Source organism: Macaca fascicularis, chromosome 15 (assembly GCF_037993035.2).
Source record: "Macaca fascicularis isolate 582-1 chromosome 15, T2T-MFA8v1.1".
In the NCBI taxonomy this organism is placed as follows: Eukaryota; Metazoa; Chordata; class Mammalia; order Primates; family Cercopithecidae; genus Macaca; species Macaca fascicularis.
Window position 1 is genome coordinate 62,482,238 of NC_088389.1, and position 26,593 is coordinate 62,508,830.

The 26,593-nt window shown below is 52.8% G+C and overlaps 1 protein-coding gene across 2 annotated transcripts in view; it reads left to right on the plus strand.

Annotated features, from left to right (window-relative positions):
* The window catches only part of PAX5 (paired box 5), a 199,264-nt gene that overhangs the window by 165,047 nt on the left and 7,624 nt on the right, over positions 1-26,593 (plus strand). For both annotated transcript variants that reach the window (XM_005581286.5, XM_015436980.4), the window contains exon 9: positions 20,248-20,334. In XM_005581286.5, the coding sequence (XP_005581343.1) occupies positions 20,248-20,334 (87 nt within the window). The remainder of the gene's footprint in view (positions 1-20,247; positions 20,335-26,593) is intronic.

Below are 26,593 nucleotides of genomic sequence, written 5' to 3' on the forward strand. Positions count from 1 at the left end.
TTCCTCTCAGACCCTGGCCCTGCCTGCAGTAGGTGCTGCCTGCAGTAGGTGCTCAGTAGCTGTGGGTGGCATTTATCTGAATACAGCACATGCCCCTCCCCATCTCGCCCGGTCCAGAGTCCAGGGCAAGTTAGGGTCCGACTGTGTAATTAAACAGGGCTTGAGCGCCATTGAAACGCCCCCAGACCTTCTTCCAATATTTGCTCTGGCTTCTCACAGGAAGATGCTGAGACAATAGCCCTTGTTACCCTCTGTTTGAGTTATTTATTTTTTTCACTTTTCCCTCCTTCCCCTCTCGGGGGACTCGCCTCTCGCCCTCATCCCTCATGTTTTCCCTTTCACTTGCCTGTCACTCTCATTGTCCTCCCGGGGCCAGGAACGCGGGGTGACAGGCGAGGGGAGCCCAACCGGGCTGGGGAGGCTGGAAATATAGTCATTAATGGGACCCGTGAAGCCCAGATGTCCTCCCTGAATGCGGGTAATTTGTTTTTAATGAAAAACCATGCGGTGACCCTGAACAAATGAATTTTCTTTATAAGGAGTCTATGTGCAACGGGCACAAATAAAGGGCCCGAAACAGGGAGACTTAAATCCAGGGCTGAAAGAAAGAGAGAAAGGAAGAGGAAAGGAGTAGAAAAGAGAATGAGAGATAAAAGAGGGAGGAAAGAAAAATGTGAAATGACAACTGTGTTACCATAATACCCTTTGCCTGAAGAGCAGTGCCAGGCCAAAAATGCCTTGGGCATTGTCCTGCCAGGGCAGGGTTTCTGCCCGCTGTGGCCATCGTGAGGTCTTGTTGACAATGATGTTAAGAAGACGAACCCCCATCTGGACAGAGCTTTGCTATTCACGAGCCCCTTTTACAGAGGTGAAAACTGAGGCTTAAGTGGTTTGCTAGCAAGTGGTTCAGTCTAAATGACAAGTGAAGGACTTTGCCAATTTGGAGTGTGACTCTTAGAAACACTGTGTTACAGCCCAGAAATTGCTTTCATGGTGTGATGCAAAAGAAGGGTGTGTCACGAGCAGGTCTACGCGGGGACACCAGGTATATACCAAGGAGTCGGGTTGAAGCAGTTTCACATAGCCCTTAGAACTTTGCACGGGAGTTTTGTGAATGAAAGCTCTTCCATGGGCACTGTGGGTGTGGGATTCCTGGGAAGAGAAGAACTCCCCAGGAACAAGCCAGACACATTTGGAAAAATAAATGCAAAGAAATTGGAATCTAGCCTTGGGAAGCAGGAGACCAGCCATGTCCCACCCACCACCCCATTCAGGACCTTTTGTGGGCTGTAGAGCTGGACATTGCAGGCAGCAGCAAAGACACTGATTCAACAGAGGTCCTAGCTGAGGGCCTTGCCTTTGGCTTTGGAGAAATCTTTTCTGCAGGAGAAGCTTTGAAGGCTGTTAGCCCCGTGTAGACTGGGCTGTGCCTGCGTGGAGTGTGTTCTAACCCCACCTCAGAGAGGACTGGAGAGGCCGTTGTGTGTTCCGTAGCTGCTTTTTCATCCATCACTGATGGACAGGGCTGGACTCAACCTTAGAAATCAACCCAGGGCTGTGCAGATGAGGGCGAGGAAAGGACTTGTGCAAAGTCACATGGCAAGTCAGAGGGAGAGCCAGGTGGCTCTCTTTCTGCCCTATCGTCCCCACCGCCCTCAGTTCCTCACCGAAGCAATAAAAAAGAAGCAATTTTGTCTCCTATCTTTGTGCAGAACTGATATAAAAAGGATAGTTCCTGGATGCCCTGGCTTCTACAGCAACCCAAATCAAGACCCCCACTTCACCCCAACTTTTTCTGTGCTCTTCCTGAGCGCAGATCCTCTCCCAGGCCCTGGGACCTGGCCAGCTACAAAAACATCTTCTCTCAGGGTCTCAGGCTTCTGTGCCTGAGCGGCCCCAGGCAATGGTGGGCTCCCCAGGCCTGGCCGAGGTTGGCCTGAGACCTGCAGGCACGCCGGGGCCACAGCTCCCCCACCCAGAGTCAGGTAGCCAGACACAAAGAAGTGATTGTTTTCTGTTCCTGGGTTCAGTTTCCCTCTGGAAGCTGTGACCCAGTTAGAAAATCAGACAAATAGAAAAATCTGACCACGACCCCAGCTGAGGTTCTGAAGTCTTGGCTTCTATTTAGGCCTTTCCCTCGAATGCTCCCTGGTGAGGCCCGGCCCGCCCGCGCTTCCTCAGCCACCAGGAGCAGACCTTCCTCGCTGCTGGTTTCCTCCGTAATTGATGATTTATTCCCCACTGACTTCCAAAACGGATTTGAGGCAGCTTCGTGACCTTTCAATAACATCAGCCCCAACCTGAAATCCCTGTCATAAAGCAGGAGGACTGCCAGTGGTGCCCGGTGGGGGCAGGAGTGGACGCAGGCCCACCCCACCTGCCCGAGGATCGGCATACTTGCTTTTCACAGCGTGGCACTACTGAGCCGTCCTTCGTGCCCAGCCCTGCTCCTGGAGTGACCCACGCTTCACTGCTGGGAGCTGGGAGCTCACTTTTTTGGAAACAGCTCCTGTCTGGATGCCTACCAGAGCAGGCTTCTAAAAACATACTTTTAATCAAAAGAAGACTACCAGAAAAACTGGGACAAATTGTGATTTTGACAGTGGACAATTATAAATACTGGGAGGGGTTGCTAGTTGGCAAATAAACTCCTCTGTTGAAGTCTTGGATTAATTATACCACCAGTGGGCTGGCCTTGTGGGGTCTCTTGATTATCTTCATTTGCGGGTCTTTTCTGGTCTTCCTCCATTTCTTCCTTCTCTCCCTCTCTCCCCAGCCTATCCCCCTACCTTCCCTCCTCTCTTCCCTTCCTGCCTCCTTCCTTCACTCACTTGTTCATTCACCAGACAATCCCTGAGTCCCTCCTGGGTGCTGGGCCTAGTTCAAAGAATGGGCACAGAAATGACTGAATGAATTTCTCAAGACCTAGGAGAATCGCCCATGCTACCTGCTCAGATGGAAAGAACCCAGCTTGCATGTGGAGGTTCTGCAGGGTTGCTAAGCCCAGGGGCTAGGTAGAGACTACTGGGGGACAAGAGGGAAAGTGTGGGGAGCTCAGGCGCTGAGGGTTGCTGACCCGATGGGTGCTCTGGCCGGGCTCACCCTGGGCCTCCCTGGGAGAACTGAGGGAAGGAAGCACCTGGAAATCTTGGTCTCTGAAGTGGGTGCCTGGCCCGTGTGTGCAAATAGGGGGCTCCGTATTTAGGAGTGGGGAGGAGCAGGGAGCTGCCCTGAATGACTGCCTGCTTTGGAAATTTCTATGCATTTGTAATAACAAAATTACCATAATTTGCTCGTTAACGCAGCTAGATCAGTCAAGCATTGTTCCGTCGCGGGCGGGGAGGCCGCGGTGCCTCTCTCTGCACACTCTCCACACCCCAGCCCGCCTGCCAGCCCGTTAGAGCGCTGGAAATTAGCATGCAAATGGTCCTAATTCGGTGGGCGAGCTGTCAGGCAGCGCCTCTCCGGCCTCGTCTCTGTGAAGGCCCTGACAGCCCGGCTCCGGCGCCGGCCCACCCTCCTAGCTCCAGCCAGGAGGGGCTCCGAGGGGCACCTCCAGACTGACAGCTTGGCGGCCTCCCTCCCTCCGTCAGTGCCATCAGGCCTGGCGGCAGGCTCCCAGGGGAACAGGCAGGGCCTGCCACCATGCCGGCCGGGCCGGAGGAGGCGGGCAGGCAGGTGGGCTGGTGGGGGAGGCTGGCCCACGCTCAGGCCCACCAGCCTTAGCTGGCCTGGGCCGATGGGGGCAGGTGAGGGTGGAGTTGGGGTCCCCTGACTCAGGGTCCGGCTGGGGCACAGGGATCCTCCCACCTGCACATCCACAAGGATCAAGTTCAAGTCCTGCCCTGCTCCTCACTCTTTGTCTTCCAGTCCTGACAACACATCCCTCCTCACCCTGCCCCATACCTGGACCATCTCTGTCCAGGTCCACTCCTGGAACTCCTCTGGCTCTAGTGGAGAATTAGGGAGGTTGAGAAGCTGCATAAACCAGGACTCAGCACCCTTGGCCGTAGTCCTGCCTGTAGGTTTACCAGCCTTAGAGGGAAGTCACCTTTCTATCTCTGGACCTCAGCCTGCATTTGTATAGTCTTTTTCCCAGGGCTCCTGTGAGGAAAAGGGCTTGCTTTGTAGCAGTAGTTGACACCTACTGAGCACTGTTATTTATTTTTTGCGGGGAGGCAGGGGGACGGAGTCTCACTCTGATAACCAGGCTGGAGTGTAGTGGTGCAATCTCGGCTCACTGCAACTTCTGCCTTGTGGGTTCAAGCGATGCTTCTGCCTCACCCTGCCCAGTAACTGGGACTACAGGTGCATGCCACCATGCCCGGCTAATTTTTGTATTTTTAGTAGAGATGAGGTTTCACCATGTTGGCCAGGCTGGTCTCGAACTGCTGGCCTCCTGATCCGCCCACCTTGGCCTCCCAAAGTGCTGAGATTGGAGGCATGAGCCACTGCGCCCAGCTCCTACTGAGCACTTCTATATGCCAGTCCTGCACTAACTGCCTTTCATTCCCCGACCTGCCTGTTTTTTGCAATGCTCCCACAAGGCTGTTGTTGATGTTACCCCATTTCACAGAGTAGGAAGCGGAGGCATCAGCTTGCACAGAGTAACTTGCCCAAGTGATAGTACCAGGATAGAGCCTAGTAGGCTCACTGGTTCTAGAGCCCTTTGAACAAGAGAAAACGCAGGGGCCTGAGAGCTGGAGCCTGCCTCTGCCTGGTAATGCGCCCTAGAGCACGTTCCTGAACTGGGCTGGGCCTCGGCTTCTGCATCGGTGAAAGGCATGATGACATCACCTGACAGATGACTTGTGCCTCTCATAGTACCTGGCACATCACTGACACTAAATAAATGTAGGTTGAGGCCGGGCACAGTGGCTCACACCTGTAATCCCAGTGCTTGGGGAGGCCGAGGCGGGAGGCTCGTGTGAGACCAGGAGTTTGAGGCTGCAGTGAGCTATGCTGGTGCCACTGCACTCCAGCCTGGGCAACAGAGTGAGACCCTGTCTCTAAAAAATAAAAGAATAAAATAAATGCAGACTGAAAGAAAAGAACCCAGGTGGGCCTGTCTTTGAAGATCCATTATACTTATCCTTACGGTCTTCTCCTGATCAATGACAGCAGCGTGAAGCAGCTACCGCAGGAGAGAGAGGTCATGCAATAGGGTTTGTGGTAAAGTTTCCCCTGGGCTGTCTCCAGGCTGTTTCTCAGCACCTTTTCCCTTCCTTCTCTTGAGCAGATGAAGCCCCACACCAGGACTTAGGGTTTGGCGACTATAGAGCAGGCTGGACCTCAGTCCTCACTTGTCCAGTCAGCCGGTGACTCTGTTGCAATGAACAACCTGCCCTTCCCTGCATGCCTGCCCTGCCTGCCCCCTTGGTCTGTTTTAAGGGCACTTATGGGGCCTTTTTAACCTTCAGATAAATGGAGAGGTGAAAGAGACCCTGAGAGTAGGTGGGAGCTCACGAGCCTGAGCTTCTGCTGCATCACAGGACTACCCGCTCCCAGCATACAGACTGGCACAGGGCAGATGCCTAGTGAACATGTGAGGAGCCACCTTGAAGAACCTGTGGGCCAAGACAGGAAACAGGCACACAAACCTGGGCAGGGCTGAACCCAAAGCCGCCCACCTGCCTGCTTCAGACCAAATGCCCCCAGCCAGGGGTGGCTTCTCTTTCCTGTGTTGCTTTTCCTTTCCATCTTCTTTTTGGTTTGTTTATTGGGGGTCATGGCATGATGGATCCACGTGCCAGCCTCTCAAATCACTGCTATTGGGCTGTGTGGAACATCTTTTGGAGAGAACATGTCCTGCCAACCACAGGATCTCAGGCAGCATGAGGACCGTTCAGGGGCACATCTATTCCCACCCCAGAACGCGGTGCTGGGGACTTCTGAAATGAGGGAGGTCGGACTGCTGTCTCGGAAGTTCATTGCTGAGGGAGGGAGAATTGCCCAGGCTCCCCCTAGTGGAGAATTGGGATGCATCGTCCTCCTGCATTCCTGGTGTGTGGCCAGAGAGGACTCTGCACCCACACCCCTCCTCAGTTTACCCAGAGCTTCCACTCCCATCCTGTCATAGAATCCTCACCACAACCCCTTAGGGACCCATTTTTATGGCTTTTGTGACAGGCTTAGTGAGAGGAAGGGGCTGGCCCAAGGTCATGCAGAGCCAGGACTAGAATCCAGTGTGCCTTCCCTCCACCAGCTGCCCCCACATACTTGGCCCCACACATCTGCCCTTGGCTTTGGCCAGCTGACCCTCTGCTTGCATAGCCACATGGTCTGACCCTTCCCAGTCTTGTGGCATTAGGACTGAAAGGGCCAGAGGTGTCCACTCAGTGGGAAGGTCAGTCTTACAGTAAATCCTTGCAACAGCCTATTTCCTAGTCTCCCCATTGCCGGCCATGACCCTTTATTCTCAACAACACGGCCGCAGCAAGCCTGTGAAAATCGGAGTCAGGACATGTCCCTCCTGTGCACACTCAGAGTAGAGGCCAAAGTCCTGACCTATCTCCCCCTCCCCACTTCCCTCCCTGGCGTCCTCTCCCCCCTCCCCACCCTGGCTTCTCTCCAGCCACACAGGCCTCCTGCCTGTCCCACCCACACACCTCCCACACTCCTGCCTCAGGGCCTTTGCACTTGCTGTTCCTACTGCTTGGCCCTTCCCACAGATATTCACATGGCGAACTCTTGCTTCCCTCATTCTTTCTTCAAAAGTCACCTTTTCAGTGGAGTCATCCCCAGTCACTCCATCTAAAATTCCACCTCCTCCCAACATTTCTTATTCTGTCTCCTGCTTCATGTTTTCTCTTTAGCATCCATCATTATCTAGCACGCCAGATGCTTCGTTTTTACTTGTCTGGTTTACCGTTTTGTTTGTACCGCTGGAATATAAGCTCCATGAGGGCAGGAACTGATGTCTGCTTTGTTCAGGGCTGTATCCTCAGTGCCTGGTACCTAGTAGGCCCTCAGTCAATATCTGATGGATGAATGGATGGATGAAATTGCGACTGTCTGCAGTGGGCCTGGTGTCAAGGCAGATGCCACCGGGGCTCCTCAGGACATCTTTGGACCCCTCCCACTGAGCCCTGCATTTGCCCTCTTAGGTGGTTTCTTCACTTTTTTTCCTTGGCCTGCCAAGATATTTTTCCTCCCCTCCTCTTCCCTCCCCTCCCCTCCTCTTCCCTCCCCTCCCCTCCTCTTCCCTCCCCTCCCCTCCTGCTGACTCCCTCCCTGCAGAGCCATCTCTCAGCCAGGTGTGTGGGCTGGTCACGGGGGATACATATGAAAGCGTAAATCTCCTAGAAAAAAAATGGGTCTTCATCAGTACAGGACTGCATGGGGCTCCTGCCTCCTGGTCCAGCCTTGGGAGCTGTGAGGGTCGTCCTAATTCAGCTCCCTCCGTGGAATGGCCCTGTCAAGCTCACTGAGTCATGGTGGTGGCTGCCCTGTGGCCTGCCTGGAGTCCCCCACAGAAGCCAGCCCTTCTCAGTGGTTAGCTTATGGTGGCTGCCTGCTTAGAAGTCAGTCTCCTTAGGGGCCCCATTTCAGAGGCCGTGGGGACTAGACACCAGCATGCTTCTGAGGATGCTGGGAAACTCTTTAACATGGATCAGTGCTTCTCAAACTTTATTGCACCCAAATCACCAGGATCACCTCACAGAGCAGATTCTGGTTCATAGAGTTGAGGGTGGATGCAGGAGGCTGGTCTTCTAACGTGTCGCACACTGAGTACCGAGTGCCTGCCTCCTGCCTCTCAAACTTGCTGTACATTGGCGTCATCTTGGAAGTTTCGACAACTATTACCATCTGCCCCCTCTCACTCCAAGCTCCTTATGAACTAGTATGGGATGTGGCCTGGTCATCTGGATTTTTAAAGCTTCCCAGATGATTCTTTTTATCTTTTTTGAGACAGAGTCTTGCTCTGTCACCCAGGCTGGATTGCAGTGCGCGATCTCGGCTCACTGCAACTTCTGCCTCCCAGGTTCAAGTGATTCTTCTCCCTCAGCTTTCTGAGTAGCTGGAATTACAGGCGCACGCCACCATGCCTGGCTAATTTTTGTATTTTTAGTAGAGATAGGGTTTCACCATGTTGGTCAGGCTGGTCTTGAACTCCTGACCTCGTGATCCACCCGCCTCAGCCTCCCAGAGTGCTGGGATTACAGGTGTGAGCCAATACGCCAGGTCCCCAGATGATTCCTTTTTTTTTTTTTTTTTTTGAGACGGAGTCTCGCTCTGTCACCCAGGCTGGAGTGCGGTGGCATGATCTCAGCTCACTGCAAACTCTGCCTCCCGGGTTCACACCATTCTCCTGCCTCAGCCTCCCGAGTCGCTGGGACTACAGGTGCCCGCCACCATGCCTGGCTATTTTTTTTTTTTTTTTTTTTTTTTTGTATTTTTAGTAGAGACGAGGTTTCACCGTGTTAGCCAGGATGGTCTTGATCTCCTGACCTCGTGATCCGCCTGCCTCGGCCTCCCAAAGTGCTGGGATTACTGGTGTGAGCCGCCGTGCCCGGCCCCCAGATGATTCTTAATGTGCAGCAAGGCTTGACAGCCACTGGCCCGGGTCACTGCATTATTCCTGCCCGCCTCCACCTCCCCTCAGGGCAGCTTTGCTGTGGGAGAGCAATAAGACTTAAAGGAATTTGCGGACACAGTGAGGAAGGGTGAGGAGCCGGGGAAGGAGTGGGGGCACATCCCACTCTCAGTTGGCCTCAAGAGAGGAACCCCAAAGGAATGAATGTAGGGTACAGACACTGAAGGAGAGGGGCTACTGAGACCCTGAGGCTGGCAGGGGGAGGAAGGGAGAGGCCCTGGGAGCTTTTCCAGCCAGAGGAGTGCCCAGGAGAGCCGAAGCAGCTGGGAGGCCCAGCCCAGGTCTTTGGCTTCTTCCTTGACCCTGACTCTGTTAGAAGAAATAGCTCTCCCTTCCCTACTTCAGCCCGGCCTGCCTCTCATACTTTTACCAGTGCACTGGCCCCAGCCTCCCAGGGTTGCAAGTAATTTATGTGCGCGCCTGCCCCTCCCGCAGACTGTGGGCTCTCCGTGGGCAGGGACCGTGTCTGATTCATCTCCACCTCCTCCAGCCCCAGGCCTGGCTTGCTGGGGGCAGGAAAGGTGTGCAGAATTGAGCAAGTTCCTCGGGGCGCAGGGGAAATCGGAGCCTGTGTGCTGCTGAGTTCTCAGCACACAGCGAAGCCTGAGTGTTGTGGTGGTAATTGTGGAGGTAAATCTTGTCTGGTCTCCTTGCAAACACTTGGTGAGGTATTCCATAAATATGTCAGCAGAAGCATTAAAATTTGATGGCAGGCAGCGCAGGTCGGGACTAGCACTGCGACTTCCCAGCAAGGTATGACACCTTCACCCTCCGTCTCATTAGTCAGCGGCGGGACATTCAGGCCTCAGCGCTGAGCCCAGCCAAGCCAGGGGAGGTGATTTCTTCCAAGGAGGACCCCTGGCTGCTCTGAGGGACAGGCCAAGGTCTGGGTCACAGGAAAGTAAGTCAGCTTTGGGCTGAGCAAAGGAGTTCCTGAAGGCCTTGGGAATGTGCCAGGAGGTTTGAGGGTCTCCAAGCTGGAGGGGACTGAGCCATTTTTGGAGGCTGGGAGCCCGTAATAAAGGCTGGGGACTGATTTTAGCTTTCCAGTCAGCCTTGTGGACATTATCTATTTGCCCACACACACACAAAGCCTCATAGAACATTTTTAAAAGGTATGGGTTGGATTCATAATTTAAGCAGGCAAAGAGTCATTTGGGCAGAAACTGGGGGGAGGAAAACTATTCCTTAGAGGCAGAAAGACTGGAAACCAATCTTGTCCGTTTCCCACCCTGCCGTTGTCCATTTGGGGAAACTGAGGCTAAGTGAACCCGGAAGGGACAGGTAGAGACGGAAGGTCAGACTCAGACTCCTAGTTTGAGGCTTTCCTTACAATCAAGAATTTTAGGCATTTGTTGAAATATGAGAAAAACATCCTGAAATATAATTTTTGCTAAAAAATAAGAAAGTACCAATGTATCCGTTTTTGCAACAGACACACAAAGCATGTGCTATGTGCCAAGGACTGAGCTGAGTATCAAACAGCCCCTCACATTTGTATAATACTTTTTAATTCACAAAGGACTTTGAAATGCATCAATATTTAGTCCTGTGAGTGTTGTAATTACCATACTGCAAATTAGGAACTCAGGCTCAGAGATTCAGGAGACTTCTCTGAGGCTGCCCAGCTAAGTGGCTGCTGGGCTTTGGCTGGGACTGACTGGCTGCACACCCAGGGGCTTTCCACCACCTCCCAGCACCAGCACGGACTGGCAGCCACTGCTGCCCTCAATGCCTGTGCAGAAAATCAGCACCCTTCTTTCTACAATTATTTACAAAAACCGTGATGTGGTTCAGAGTTGTCAGGAGTCGGGTTTATCGGCCAGTGTCCTACATTCTCAGCTGCCTCATTGGGGAGTTGAAAGCAAGGACAGTCGTGTCTTTGTGGCCCATTCCATGTCAGCACCGCATGCGTCCTGCTTACTGGCCTCTTGCTTGGAAGAAAGTGAGAACTCCCTTCCCTGGGGACAGAGGCAGTACACTTTGACTCAGCAATGATGCAGCCTGAGCTGGCAGGTGATGGGACAGATTTTGGTACTGAATGCCACTAAAGGACAACATTTGAATGTCCTCTGAAGCCCTCATTGCAGCCACTTCTCACAGGAAGCCTTCCTTGATACCCTAGCTAGAATGAATTTCCATTTCTACTCTGCTTCTGAATCCACTTTGCCTTTTGCTGGCACCTGAATGTCTAGTTTTGGGTCTAAGAATCCCCTTTAATACAGGGAGTTCCCTGAGGACTGAAGCCTAGGCGCATTTTACTGAGTATTCCCTACTGGGGGCCTAGCTCTGAGTTCTGATTGGAGTAGGACCACAGTGGATGCTGAACTAAATGGATTCACCAAAATACAGAGCATCACCAGTATATGGGTCTAAAAGTAAAACATAGTCCCCAAATCAAAGTTTAAGGTAAGCTTTCCCCAAATTTAGCATAGGAGGACAGTGAAGAACTTTAGAAACTTGGGGAGAAATGTTACTTTCTACTATGCCCTACCTTTTAAATCATTCATTCCAACTCTGAAGTTGCTCCAAGTAGAACCATGGAAAGTGTGTATGACTGCCTGTACAAACCCAGTTGAGGCTGGACACACGAGAACCTAGTGAGTTTATTTGACACTTATTACGAATACGTGAGTTGGATTTTCCTGGGAATGCAATTCAATGTTATTCCCACTCAACTCTGCAGAACCTGGGGCCGGGTGGTTAGGCCCTGGGATGGGGACTTCTGGTAACATTCTGGACATTCTAAGAAACTCTTCAGGTTTCCGGATCAAGCATCTGCCAGTGGCCAAATGGATGCAGAGAAAAGGTGCTAAGGAAAAAACCTAGAGCCTTCCTATCTTTGCAACCCAGCTTCAGTCTGGTCCTGCTCTTTTTTTTGCTTCTCCCTTTAGAAAAGTTGTGTCTTTTTATTTTAGCTTGTACTTTTGTGCTCTTTTGAAGTGAGCCGAACTGAGTGCTGTCATTATGTGGCAGGGGAGGTCTACTGAGGCCTGCGGGTGAGTGCTAAGCCGCTCGGGAGAGCACCGGTGTCCCTTTTCACTCATGGGACCTGCACAGTGGTTCCTGCAGCAAACACAGCCCGCTTCTCTTTTCTATGTGTCTTATTCCCTTTCTCTGTCTCTCTGTCTCCATGTTTCTAGCAAAGATCAGGACTGGTGTTTCACTAACTCTTTCTAGAGATTCTAGAGAATCTTTCCAAGATTCCATGACCTTTTCTGTTCTCTGAAAGGGCCTGGCTCAAGGAACATCTGCTGGGCACACTTAGTGCTCACTCAGTCTGCATTGGTGTTGTGGGCAAGGCCCTGTGCTGGGGGTGGGGCTGCAAGGACCTGTCAGTCACAGATGGTCAGCCTTGGTTCCTGCCATTGAGGAGGATCCAGACCCAACAGCAGGGGAAGCAAGATACGGTCACAGACAGCCCTGAATCTGTGTGCCCTGGGACATGGCAGTGATAGACCCAGGGCTGGGGACTCAGGGACCAGTGGGGGACTGCTCTCAGCTGGGATGATTAATCCAGAAAGGCTTCCTGGAGGAGGTGGTATTTGAACTGGGTCTTGACAAATAGGAGAATTGGACATGGGGAAGGGAAGCAAGGTGGTGTTTCGGATGAAGGAAATAGCATGAGAGATGGAGATGGCCCCGTGGAGTAGGTGTGCAGAACAACTGGTGGTGCAGTTGGCCTGGAATATGGCTTGTGGTGGGTGGGGGTGGAGTGGGGGATGCAGGCAGTGGGAGGGCCTTGACCGCCACCAGGAGGCGTCTTGGGTGTTGATCTTCACAAAGTGCTACCTGTGGGCACTCCCAGGACAGGGCACCGCAGTACCCCTCCCCCCTCATGCGTGCACACAAATCAGGTGTTGTCTTGCACCCCAGTGAGGCTTCGGGGGGTCATTTGTACATGCCCACTGTTTGCTTAGATGAGGGCAGGACAGGACAGAATTTTGGAATAAGACCACGGCAGCAAAGTGGATTAAACTTGGACCAGAGTTGTTCAAAATGTGCCATGGCATAGCCAGCAATCTCAAATGGAAATGCCTGCAGGGGCCAGGCAGGTTGCAGAAAGAAAGGTCAGCCTTGGAGGCAAAGACAACAGATCTAGGTAGATGGAAGTCCTGTGGCTACTGACACTTGCCCCCTTCAAACACCAGGAGCCCATCGATTGTTTCCTCCCGGCCCCATGTGTCCCGAGGCCCCCAGCTCTTGCCTGTGACGCATGGCCAGCTGGTGGAGTTGGACATGTGCCCTGTGGCAGAGGCACCATGACGCAGCAGTGGAGTTTGTGTCCACTGAATTCCCTAAAGGATCCTTGGATTTGGGTTTTTGTAGTTGTAGACAACAGGAAGGGGACACAACAGCCTCTTCTTTACAGAGGACCACACTGAGGCCCGGAAAGGCCACTTGGCCACCGCACAGCTGGCAGGTAGCAGAGCCCTGGCCTCCACGCCAGGCTGCCTGGGGCTCACGCAGCCGGCCATCCAGCTGTGGGGTCCGCGGCCCTCGGGAGAACCAGAAGTGAAACCCATTGTGCATTCTGCCCTCACGCGCACCCTCTCTCTCGGTTTTTCTCTTCCCGCTGTTTTTCTGAAGGCCTTCGAGGCTGACCTGAGTGGTGGGAGAGAGGTTTTTCCCAGCAATGGATCGATGCGCGGTTGTCGGGGCTGACAGGGCTGACCTTTACTGAGCTCGGGTTTTCATCTCCCTGTTGGGAGCCCAGGAAGATCTTGCTGTGGAGAGAGGGACGGTGAGAAGCCTTGGCCTGCGAGGGGGTGAGGCTCGGCGTGGGTGCAGTGAAGGCAGCTTCTGAGAGCTGAAAGCCCTTGGAGGTCACTTATTTCCATTTCTTCCAAACACACCACTTTTACAGATGAGAAAACTGAGACTTGGTGAAAAATGACTTGTTCAAGGTCACTCTGAGAGGCTTTGACACAGCTGCAGAATCCAGTGTGTGTGTATGTGTGTGTGTATACACATCCAACATACATACATCTGTATATTATAAATATTATACATATTATTGTGTATACATACACATATACATTATAAGCATGTGTACGTGTATAGCGGGAGTATCCATCCATGTGTATCATGAAAGCCTGGCCGAGGCTGCGTGTGATGCCGACGCTCACTCTAGTCGTCAACAGTTTGGTCTCGCAACATCCCGGGTACCCGCTGATCCCTGAGCCACCGTGCACTTCGTGCAGTTCTGCAGAGCCGTGGAGAGGAGCTGAAGAAACCTCATGGTCCTTTTCAATTGTTTCTTCCTCCTTCTCCTCTGCAAAGATTTTCTCTCAAAGCCCAGTTTGAATCCTTCAGAAACAGAACTTGGCTGCGAAGTCACTTTGAAAGACTTTCCGTATGCTAATTGCAGCCGGCCAAGGTCTGGAGCAGAGGTGGGAGCCCACCATCTGCAGACGGGGTCGGCCCCCAGTGCGCTCTGCAAATCCCCGTCATCTGGCAGGTGTCGTTTTGGGTTAATTAAGAGCTATACTGAGCCCGTTTACCTGTCATTTCTGAGAATTTTAGGAAACTTTGACTTCCTTGCCATCTCTGAGCTTTGAGCCAAGGGGAAGCTGGAAACACCTCTGAATCTGGTGATGCTTCTGCCTCTGGGATCTCCAGGACAGCTGCGTTAAGTGCATCTTATCATAACCCCTTTTTAAACTTATTTTAGTCAGTGTTCTCTAGTTACTGCATTGGTTTTTACAGTCGCATCTTCTATATTTGGAAGACAGTACTGTTCTGGGGAAACCCACCATTTATCTGAAATTTCTTAAGGCTCTGCTTTCTCTCTGCATCTTTGAGGAAAGATGTTCTAGCTTTGTTCTGTGTAATGGCTTTGGAGGAACTTTGAATTTGCAGGTCGGGGGCCCTTTCATCCATCGGGGTTTGGGGCTGTCAGTGCTGACCTCAGAGCTCTGTGTTCATGGGGGGATGACTCAGTTACCTCCCCAGAGAGCTGGGTTCTCGCTTGGTCAATAGGCCCCCTTCTTCAGTATGACAGAATTTTCTCTCTGTGCTGATGACAACGTTCTATTAATATATCTTGGTAGGGGTTTGGGTCACACAGGTCTATGCATTTGTCAAAACACAGCAATAGCACGTTTAAGATTTGTGTGTTTCATTATGTGTAAATTTTATATCCAAAGAAAAAACTTGTAAACAAATAATGAACTTCAGTTAATTATATGCATGCTGAAGTACTTAGGGGAAAGAGTACTGATGTTTGCATTTACTTGGAAATGAAATACACATTAAGATGAAGGAAAGGCTAGAGGGTTGGAGATCCATATGACGAGCAAGCATAAGAAAATATTGGTGGTAGAATTAGGTGGTGGCTACATAGGTGTTCACTATAACATTCTTTCAACTTTGCTGTATGTTTGGAAAATTTCAAATACATCAGCGGTGAAGAAGGGTGTGATGAGAAGATTTCCTGCTAGCCCAGCTCAACCAGGTGTTCCTTGGGATGGTGGGATCCCTGGGGTCTGGGAGTACAGTCCAGGATCCCAGGCCCTGCTCTGTTCCTGACTGGCTAAAAGACCCTGGGGATAGAAAGGTTGAGGGAACGTATCTCTAAAGTTCATCCCAGGCCTGATCATCTGTGACTATGAGTGATGGCACAGGTTGGTGAGATTCAACATAAGATGAATTTGTTGCATGAAAGGAGGAAGAAGTGCATTGCTCGGGGTTAGGCGAATGCAGGGAGTGACTGTCAGCCTTGAGATGCCCAGTGGGAAGCCACATTCCTTCTGCCCCAGCCCGGGCTCCTCTGCTCCGTGTCCTCCTCACCGGGATTATTGTGAGGATGAGGCGCCGTGGCCTTGGAACTGCTCCTTGACTGCCAGCGTTCTGTTTCTAGTCTCGCCTTCATTTTTTTTCTCCGAAGGCCACCATCCAGACAGTTCCCACGCAGCCCTTCCCTCCTGTCTTCCCAGCCTCTGAGGTACTGCATGTGCTGGGCCTCTGCCAAGTCCCTTCTCCTTTCTGAGACTCAGTTTCCCAATCTGCAACACAAGCGTGTGTTGAGTATGTCGATCTCGCCAGTTCTTTTCTGTTCTGACGCTTCGGCAGCTCTGTATTTCTTTCTGTCACTGGGCTTCCTCTTCCCACCTGCCCAGGATCAAAGGGTGAAGGGGCAGGGGGAGGAGCTGGGATCAGAGGGCTTGGGTGGGGGCAGAATTTCTGAGTTTGTTCTCTCTCCGATCAATGAGAGAAGGTACCTAGTTCCCACCACACAGGGGTTTGCAAAGAGCATCTGCAAACATGAAGTCAGTTGATCTTCTCCATACGCACTAGGAAGTAGGGATCTTCCTTCCCTCCATTTTATAGATGAAGAAACAGACTCAACAGGTGAATGCACGTGCCCAAAACCACACAGCTTGGAAGAGGAAGAGCCCGGACTGGATCTTGGGTCTGTGTGACTTCAAAGGCCATTTTCTGTCTTCTCCTCCATCATGGGCAGCTCTGGGCAAGAGCAGAGAGCAGAGCACACCTTGGGTGTGGCCTGGAGCATGGCCTAGAAGGGGACCAGCCCTCTGTTCTCAGTTCTGTCAGCAGCATCTGGAGAAGGGGATCAGCCCGGGTGCCCTGGAATCCCATCGTGGGCCATCTGCCTGCCCCTCCTCCCTGCCTTTGCTTATGCAGTTGCCTCCTCTGGCCCCACGACGCCTTTCTCTGATTCCAATAATCCCAACAGCTGGCCGGCATCACCTGGCACCTTGAAATAGGGACAAATTGATTCAAACCCTCATTTGCCACCTAGTGGGAAAATCCTATATTCTCCTTAAGGTTTCTGCCCCATTTCCAGGTGGAGACTCACTTTCCCACGATCACCTCAGGCTCAGGCTTCTCGGGACATTCTTCAGCCACTTTAGTATTTTTGAGAGATGCCAAAAGTGTGGGTCAGTTAGGAGGAGGTGAAGGGCCCATGGTGTCCCTTGTGCTGGGCACAGTCATCTGAAAGGGGTTCATTGTGGGATCTTTGTCTTGGGCCTGCTGGCTGCACCTCTGGAGGTTCTCATTTCCTTCCCCGAGAACGTCCTTCCTGCACATGAGGAACATCATTTTGTGCCTAAGGATGCCACTGCTGTGTCATCTCTCAGGTCCAGTCCCGCTTGCTTAGACCGTGGCCACAGCCACCTGGAGGGGCCCCCTGACTGCAGCGTGTCCTCCTCCAGCCTGTCCTCCAGATTCCGGCACTCACCAGTCTGAAGCCTTGGCTGATCCCAGCCCTAATGAGAGAAAAGCATTACACTCCTGCCCCACACCTGCTCTGCCCTGCAGCTGCCTCTGCTGGGGTCTCACGGGAGACCTGGCCATTCAGGGGCCACGTTCTGCCCAGCCCCACTGCCAGACCTTTGCTTGTGCCTGGAATGCCTGCTTCTCTCTGCCATCAAAGTCCTACCCACCCTTCAAGGCCTGGTTCACGTGGTCCCTTCTACTCCCAGAAAGTGTTCCCAGGCCTTCTCTGGACTGGTGACTGAGGACCTGGCTTCTCCATATCTCATGGGGTGAGGGCTCCCTACACTCAGACGGCTTCCTATGTGGCACTTCAGATAATCAGACACCATCCCAGAGTCCCTGGCAGGTGGCTGAACCAGCCTCTAGGTCGGCCTCATGACCCGTACATGGTCAAACACCCCTTACCCAGAGTATATTGCTCTCACAGGGCAGGGGCCCCATGTTGGGGGTGCCCACCACACTACCACTCTTAGCACACCAGGCAAGCCAGTCCCTGGTGGGCTCATTTCTCCCACCAAGGGGCAGTATGGTGTGGTGGGCAATGGAATAGGAGAAATTTATTTGGACCCTGGCACATAGCAGGTGTCCAACACACCCCTGGCTGTGGGTACTAATCATGGAGGTAGTGAGAGCCATCGCCTGCGTTAGAGAGTCTGCTCTGGAAGCGTGTGCCTGATTGACCTAGGAGTCTTCATTCATTCATTCATTCATTCATTCATTCAATAAATAATTATTCCTGCCTACTGGAGGCCAGGCACCATGCTAGAGGTTGGGATCAAGACGTGAACAGACAAAACTCCCTGCCCCCATGGAGCTTACATCCTAGTGGAAGAGGCAGATTAGAATAAGATGAAGGATAAACAAGACAAGCTGGATTGTGATCAGCTCTATGGAGGAAAAAAAAGCAAGAAAGAGAGATGGGTGGAAGGAGCTTCCCTTTTAAAAACAGTGATCAGGGAAGGCTTCCCCGTGCTGCAGAGAGCTGGTGAGCAACCAGGGATTGTTCAGACACCCATTGTCTGCTGTGGACTGGGCATCAAGCTGGGGTGAGGGTGGCACACAGGTGCAGAGAGGAATCCAACGGACCTGCAGGGCCAAGCACGCCCACGCACAACGGACTCCCCTGTAGGTCAGGGCAAAGCCAGTGCTGCAGAACCACACGGGAGACTGCGGCCAGCTGAGGAGGGGTGGAAGAGGGGCTTCCCAGAGGAAGAGGTATCCAAGGACCTCTACCCTCACCACTGTAAGGCTAGGAAGGTGGAGACAGGGTCGAGGATCATGGGTGACACTGACTTAGGTACATTCTGTGAAGGAATTGGGAGCTGTTTATGGCCCTTTGCAGGAGCCAAAGCCAATCTAGGGATGGATAACATGTCCACAATGAACTAACTCCAGCCAGATGGACCTGAGACTTGCACTTTGTGGGGCTGGAGATCTGGGAGGCTTCCTGGAAGAAGTGGCCTTGGAGCTGGGCCAGGCAGCAGAGGCGATGCTAAACCAAGGTGCAGAGGTGGCCTTTGCCACAGTAGCCCAATGCCCTGGGCTCGGCACTGTCATGAAGTGCCTCTGATAGGGCAGCTCCACAGGTGCCCAGAGCCCCAAGGGGAGGGCGCTGTCCCTGTCCTCCAGGCTGCGCTGTCTCTCTACTCCCCCACCGGCCCTTGAGGAGGAGGAGGCTGCGTGGCGCTGATGGATATGCCGGGACCAGGCGGCTGCGGCCCACTGTCACTAGGCTCTCCCTCTGCATGCCGGAACCTGACACCCTGACCACTGAGGCATAAAAAACAGAGAATTGGAAGGCTCAGCCTGTCAGGCTGGGAGTGGCCCCCAGAGAGGCCCGAGGAGGAGCGCGAGCGTGCGTGTGTGTGTGTGTGTGTGTGTGTGTGGACACACTCTGCCTGTGGTTGTGAGGTGCAGGGGAAGCCAGCTAGACCTAGGGAGTGGGAGCGGCTGGACCCTCAGTCCTGCTTCATTATTCCTGCCCCACCTGGCAGAGCCCCAGGGGCCCACCTCTAGGCTTGGGTTGCAGGGGAGAGAGCAGGCTCTTGGCTCTCGCTCCCGGGTTCTGGCTGGCCCCTTCCGGAATCTCTCACGCTTCGGCCCTTTGTAAGCATCCTTGTAGGAGATCGTGGAGGCAGGCTGGGGCTGCAGATGGGCTTACGGGGCTAAGTAACTCCTGTTATCTCCAGCAGGGAAGGGCTCCCATGCTCTGTACCCAGCAGTAGCCAGCTTCCCATGCCCTGTTCCGGGGCCTCTACTGAATACACTCTGCCGGGTACTGGGCACCTGGCAATGAGTCCAGGCTGAAGTCTACTCTCTGGGAGCCCCTAGCCATGGGGAAAGGACAGGCAGGCCCTACCGGCTATAAGACCAAGGCAGCAAGGTGGTAAGGGACAGAATTGTGAACTCTCCTCCTAGTGACCTAGCCAGTAGTAAAGAGGCTCTCCTGGAACCGGCACCCAGAGCCCAGGGAAGTGCCAGAGGCAGGCATCACTGCTCCATGAGCACCTGGCCAGAGTGAACCATGCTCGAGTGCCACCATGCCCCACAATGCTCTTCACACCCTGGCATACCTCACAGCTCCTGCCCAAGCACGTCCACAGCTGCCAACAGCTGCCCCCTCCCCAGTGCCCAAAAGGCCCCAACCACTCCCTCTTCTGTGCTCCCCTAGCCCTTTGGCTTGTCGTTTCATTTCAGCACAGTCATTTCAGTACAGTTCTGTCTGCCTCCTCCAGGCAGAGGGCCTGGAGGCCCTCTGGAACCTGGTTGCCCGTGGCTGGAGGTCTGACAAAGCATGCCATTTAGGGCTCAGCTGGTGCCCACCCTCTACCCAAGTCTCATCTTCCTGACGAAACTGAGGCCCCAGGGACAGCCACCCCTGCCTTCACAGCACAGAGGGCCAGGCTAGGGTTGAGGTTACCTTTGGGTTCTCTGTCCAGAGCCACTCAGGAGCAGGTGGGGGGTAGAACTGAGCCCATCCTGAGGTCCTGGATTGGCTTCACTCAGGAATGCGAACCAAGCAGTCTGCAGCCTTGAAGTTAGCAAGGTGTATCAAGACCATTTTGTGAGATGACCTGAGCATCAGCCTTCTCATATGTAAAATGGGCCAATGGCCCCAAGGAATATCTGGCAAATGGGGCCACGGAACAACATGGGAGTTCCATGGTACACATGTGAGAGTCTGCTGTTCACTCCCACTGATAAGGACGGGAAATACAGACAATGCCAGTGACAGCTGCCCACTCCATAAGGATGTGGACCTGACTTGCTTTTGTTAGTTACAAAAGCTCCTGAAGTTCATAGAAGAGGCAAATGCCATTGGTAACCAGGCTGGCTGGGAGCCAGGGCCTTTTCTGAACTGGATTTGACATTTGCTTCCTGTTTCTCTCTCCACCCACCATACACAGGGAGTGAGTTTTCCGGGAGTCCCTACAGCCACCCTCAGTATTCCTCGTACAACGACTCCTGGAGGTTCCCCAACCCGGGGCTGCTTGGTGAGTACTGGCAGAGGCCCTGCGGGGCCCCTGGGCCATCGGCTACCCCATCCAGGCCTCCTCATTGGCCTGGGTCCCTTGACATCCTGAGGTCTGGTCACTGAGCTGGGTGGGTAGCTTCCCCAGACACATGGAGTATAGTGGGGGCCTTAGGGTAGTAAACACTGCTGTAGCCCTGCCCATGCCCTCCTCCCTCCCCCAGATGTTTTGGTGGGTTAGGAAAAATGGCACAGAAGGGAAACAGAGGAAAGAAGGGGCATCGAAGGAGAAAGAGGAAGGTAGGAAAAGTAGTGCCTACCTGTGAGTAACTTGTATTTCTTAAGAATCATGAAATATTCAGGCGAGAACTCTCTAAATAAGTGTCAGTAAAGATACCAACTTGACTTGATTGGTAGTGGCTTCCTGGAGACTATCTTGATAAAGGCCCTGATGCCCAGTGATTGATTAGTGATCTCTGCATGGACATCACCAGAGCCGGCTCCGTTGGAACCTGGTTACCCGTGGCTGGAGGTCTGACAAAGCATGCCATTTAGAGCTCAGCTGGTGCCCACCCTCTGCCCAAGCCTTGGATTGGCAGATTGTCCGTGACTGGTGGCAGTCTTATCTGTGAACGTCATCAAGATTTGGGCCACTGCAAAGACCATGCAAGTCTAACTCGGCCTTCAGAAGGCCAAGAGGAGCCTTCTGTTTTGTTGGAATGAGCTTACATGAAACCAGCTAATGAGTGCCAGTTGGAGCTAACGGTTCTGGGACATGAAGTAGAGGCATGGGCTCAAACACATCACTCACCATCTGGGAGGTGGAGCTGGCCAGTCAGCCTGCAGGCAGCAACATGGAGCCCTCCCGAGCAGTCAGCTAAGAATTTTCCACTTACAGCAGTGAAAGGTCAGACATGGAAGGGCCCTCTGAGACCACCCAGGTTTATCTGTCCAACTTAACAAGGCCTCCTTAAGGAAGAACCTTTTAATTCCCTGGATCCTTAATTATTTTAGGACTGAGAAACAGGCTTCATCAGAAAAGCCATAACCTGGTGTCTTCAAACTCAAGTTGCCAAGCCATAGGTCTGTGAAAAAGGCCATGTAATCTCAGCCTTGACTCCTTCCCACACCTGATTTGGTGATTAGGACAGACACGCAGTATGGAAACCACTTCTCTCTTGCTACTACCATTCCATGCACTTGGGGCCTTTGGCTGTCCAAAGGATTTTGATGTGTCATGGATGACTTGGGGATTCAATAAGAAACAATCCCCATTAGTGCTGCAGGTCCCTGAGGAAGGAGATTTCAAGCCTTGCAGAAGACTCCTAGCTTCTTATTATCTGTGGTCTCCAAGAGGGGCAGAATCTGCAGATTGATCTCTTCTCAGACTCCTTTTTTGGTTTTGGTCAAAATCATTTCTAAGTATCGAACCAAGATATCCACTTACCTAGTGTTTTTTTCTTAAGTGGACTATTTGAGTTGACCCAGACGTCAGTCTCAGGAAACGGGAGGCATGGGCTGGCTGTGAGCTCCCTGAACCAGTGTCTTCCAGCAGGGCTGGGGGTAGGGAGATGAGGCCCAAACCTGGGAGTCCTTCCCAGGAAATCTGCCTCAGGCAGAGCCCTGATCCCAGTCCTCTGGGAGACCCCAGGGGATATGGCACACAGGAGACCTGAACACTGGCCTGTGGGAGAGGTTCGTTCTGATGGAGAGATGACCCCAAGGAGGCCATGGTGGCCCAGGGCTGCCACACATGACTGTGCACTACCCAAGGGGACAAGTGGGAGCTGAACCCCAGCCCATGCATGGCACAAAACCCTGAGCCCTGGCACGGGGCTGTACCTGCTCAAAAGGGACACCTTTTTCTCATTTATACAAGGAGTCCTAGAGGTTGATAGTGCCTGTCATTTATTTGCCTGGGAATTCAGGAAGCAGATAAATTAGCAGAAACAGCTCAGGCACGTATGGCAAAGGCTTGGTGTAGGAGGTAGGGCAATCTGTGGAGTGTGCACAGAGCAGCCCCTTGAAGGCCAGGCTGGGGAGTTTGGACCTGACTGTGTAGGTCTGAGGGGATAGGGAGGGGAGGGTGGGACTAGACCGCATCCAAGGCTTTTGCTACTCAAGCTGGAGTGAAATCTAGTTCACAGCTCCAGTTGTTCGGCTTGGGCTGTGTGCCTGTTGTGGAAAAGATGCACACTCTGTCCCAGGGAGCTCACAGGCTGTGGGTGGGAGCCTCAGGCAGGGATGTCTGTGCTGGGAAGTGCTCAGTACCTTTAGGGGGCCCAGAGACAGTGTGGAGAGGAGGAAGAGGAAGCAAAACTCCATTCATCTACATAAGCACTTGCTAATTGTACCAGGCACCCAAAACTCTTTCCACGTGGGCTATCTGATTTTGTCCTCTCAGCAACCCTACAGAGCACATATTATTGTCTCTATTATACGGAAGAGGACAATGAGGCTCAGAAAGGTGAACTAATTCACCTGAGGTCACACAGCATTCGGGTGGCAGAGGAGGATTTAAATTCAGGTCACCCTGACACCAGAGCCTATTTCTGGAACCAGTGTGTGATGTTGTACTCTCCTCTCCCTGACTGATTCGCAGTTTGAACAACACCAAAGCCAGGAAAAGAGTCCTCACCCCTCTGTAGAAACAGGCCTTGGGAGTCCTGAGTCCTGAATACTCAGGCCTGTGTGTGAGTGATGAGGCTGGCTCTGGTCCAGCTTTGAAAGCAGGTTACTGTCTGTATCTGTCAGACTTTCAGTTGCAAACAACAGAATCCACTCTGAGTGGCTTAAGCAGAAAACGAATTAGTTAAGGGATATTTGGGACTCCTAGAATCTCCAGGAGGACCAAAAAGAGGTAGGTATGGGACACCACCAACCACACAACCAGTGTTGCACTAGCATTAGCAGCCCTGCTGCCAGCCGGCACCCACCCTGCAGCTCCACTCTGCTGTAACTTTACCCAAGGTGCTCCGGACTAGGCACCAGAAGCTCTGTCCGGCCCCCAGCCAAAGCTGGATGCCTTTGCCAGCCACTCCCAACAGATGGAGTCCCCCAGCCCACTGCTTCAAGTGGGCTCCCTTCTCAATCAAGGTCATATACAAGAAAGTCTAATTGGCAGAGCCCATGTAACAGTCCTGTGCCCTAGCAGCAAGGGAAGCTGGGAGGATGGGTTCTGACTTCTGGCTCAAAGAAGCAGGCCTCCTACTACAGAATCTCTACAAACACAGGAAGAGCACACACGATATTGGGCAGCAACAAACATGAGAAATGGTCCCTGCGCTGCCCAACTCTATAACCTGCATGAGCCTAGGCAGGTCTGGGCCTCAGTTGCCTCAGATGTAAATTGAGGATAGTCATCCCTGCAGCCTCATTCCAACAGGAGCTGCACGCATGCTCTCTTGAGATGTGCAGGGCGAAGGAAGCAGTGATCCCAGCTTCCTGAAGATGGGTGAGATTGCTGGCTCCCCAACCCACAGCTTTGCAAATAGCTCCAGGCCCGTTCACCTCTCCTGGCTGCCCTGCCCCACAGTGTCTTTGGCATGGTGTGAGAGAATGCCCCAGGGCAGGGAGACCTACACGGATTATTTGTGACATCTGGGGAGGGCGCCAGGGCATGGAAAGCTGTCAGGAGGTCCCTTGGTGTGCCTGCTACATTGGTGGGCTGTGGAACAGGTGAGACTCTAAACACACGCACACACAGACACACACGCATGCACACACAGACCCACGCTCACACACTCATACACTCACACAGACACATATTCACACACACTCATACACTCATGCACGCACACACTCAGACATGCACACTACATGCACACGCAAACACACATGCACACACAGACATGCTCACACACTCATACACACACATGCACACACTCATGCACACACATGCACATGCACACACAGACACACAGACACACTCATACACACACTCACACAGACACACACTCATACACACATGCACACTGACATGCTCACACATCCATGCACACACACAGACACAAGCTCACATACACTCATACACTAACACATGCATGCACACACACACGCACATGCAGACACGCTCACACTGCACTCACACACACACAGACACACGCTCACACACTCATACACTCACACATGCATGCACTCACACATGTGCACACCCACATACACTCACACACACATGCACACACTCACGCACATGCACAAACAAGCACACACACAAGCACACACACGCTCACACACTCATACACACACGCACACACATGCACATACACACACAGACACACGCTCGCATCCCCACTCCCATTGGCACACACCCTTGCACGTGCTGCTGACACCTTGGCCAGCCTGGCTGAAGCCTCCTTCCCAGGAAAGGCCAAGGTGAGGATCAGCGATGCCAGGGGATGAAGCAGAAGGACTGGGGCGCTTTGACTTCTTGGGAGAATGTCCCTCGGCCAGGGCAGCTGTGACTCAGCATCCCACCGGGGCCCCAGGCTGGCAAGGGGGCTGGGGTCCTGGTCCCGGCAGGAAGAAAGGCCAGACGAGGTCAATTAGGATTAGAATAGGAGCGCCTGTGGCCGCTGTAAAGGGGTTAGAGAGAAAGCAGAGCCGGGAATGACTGTGTCAAGCAGTAAATTGATGATAATGTGAATTAGAGAGGAAAAATGACAGAAGAAAGGACAAGTTTATTCTAGATGGAGGTCTAATGGGCGCCAGGAAGACAGAGTGCTTTGTGAGGTGATGTTTTCATTTTTCACGGTAAATGCAGGCGCTCACGCGGAGGCCCGCTGGAGGTCTAGCCTGGCTTTGGGAGGCAGTGGGTCAGACTCCAGGGTGAGAGGTGGCCGGGGTCGAGCGCTTGGAGGGTCAAGTCAGGGATCCTCCAAGGAGAAGACTCGACTTCCATTTCCTGTCCTTTGGGGCCCGTGTGTAGGGCAGCCCTGTGATTGCCCTGCCTTTGTGCCTTGCCCCTCTCGTGCACGCATGCCCCTCTCGTGCACGCATGCCCGCCCTCCTCTGGAATCACCTGCAGGCAGGACGAAGGGCAGGCACTGCAGACACTCCATGGGTGGCTGTCCCCATCCCACAGAAGAGAGAACAGAGGAAGGCTGACAGGGGTCTCTGAGTCAGGACTGCAGCCAGGGAGGTGACAGAGGCGGCAGCAGAAAACCCATCTCAGGGAATACTTAGGCATGGGGCTGGTGTTTTTGCCACCTGGAACAGCACAGCAAGGTACTAGCTCCTCCATTGCCCTACTGCCTCCCTGGGGGGATGGGCAGGGAGCAGTACATCGGTTCATTAGGGCTGAACGGGGAGGAGAAGTGGTGCATGCCAAAGTGTCACCCCTAATCCCACCCTCTTGATTACATATTAGCTGTATGATCTTGGGCAAGTCACTTGACCTCTCTGTGCCTCAGTCTCCTCAACTGTAAAATGGGAACAATAATCATTCCTACCTGATGGGAAGCTAAGAGTTAATGGATATAAGCTGCGTAGAAAAGTAACCATCCTCACGGCTCCTTCACAAACTTACCTCATGGTGCCCTTGCAGTTGCCCCCTTGTCGCCCCCTCTTACAGATGAAAAAACTGAGGCCCGGGGGGTGAAGTCACTTGTTCAAGGTCTGCTAGCCAAGAAGTGGTAGAATGTGACTGGCAGACTCCAGGACTCAGCCCCCAGTTATGGTATAGGTTGACTCTCCCTAATCCAAAATGCTTGGGACCGGAAGCATGTCAGATTTTTCCAGATTTTGAAATATTTGCATTGTACCAGCTGAGCTCCCAAATCAAAAAAATCTGAAATCCAAAATGCTCCAACAAGCATTTCCCTTGAGCATCATGTCAATGCTCAGAAAGTTTCCGATTTTGGAACCTTTCAGATTTCAGATGTTTGGATGTGGGATGCACAGCCTGCCTCTGGGAGAGAAGTGCCAGGGTTTGGTTTGGAATTGGGTGAGAGTGCAGAATAAATATGAGCCACCTCACGTGGGGAGTGAAGAAGCTTGCCAGTCATATCCCAGCAGGCGTGCAGTCTGTGGCAGGCTGATGGGGCCCTAGCCGCTGCCCACTTGCATAAACCTGTTTCTGTATAGATGTGTAGGCCTCGAACTGTACTGTAGTGGAAAGAGCCTCAAGCTGGAGCTGACAACCCAAACCCCAGCCAGGCCCTGTGCCGAGAGCCTGTGGCTTCAGGCATGTGACCCGGGTTTGTTGAACCTTAGTTCTCCCACCTGTAAAAGGAGGACATTGGCCTACAGGCTCAACTTCTGTGGTTCCGAGAATCTGCTGG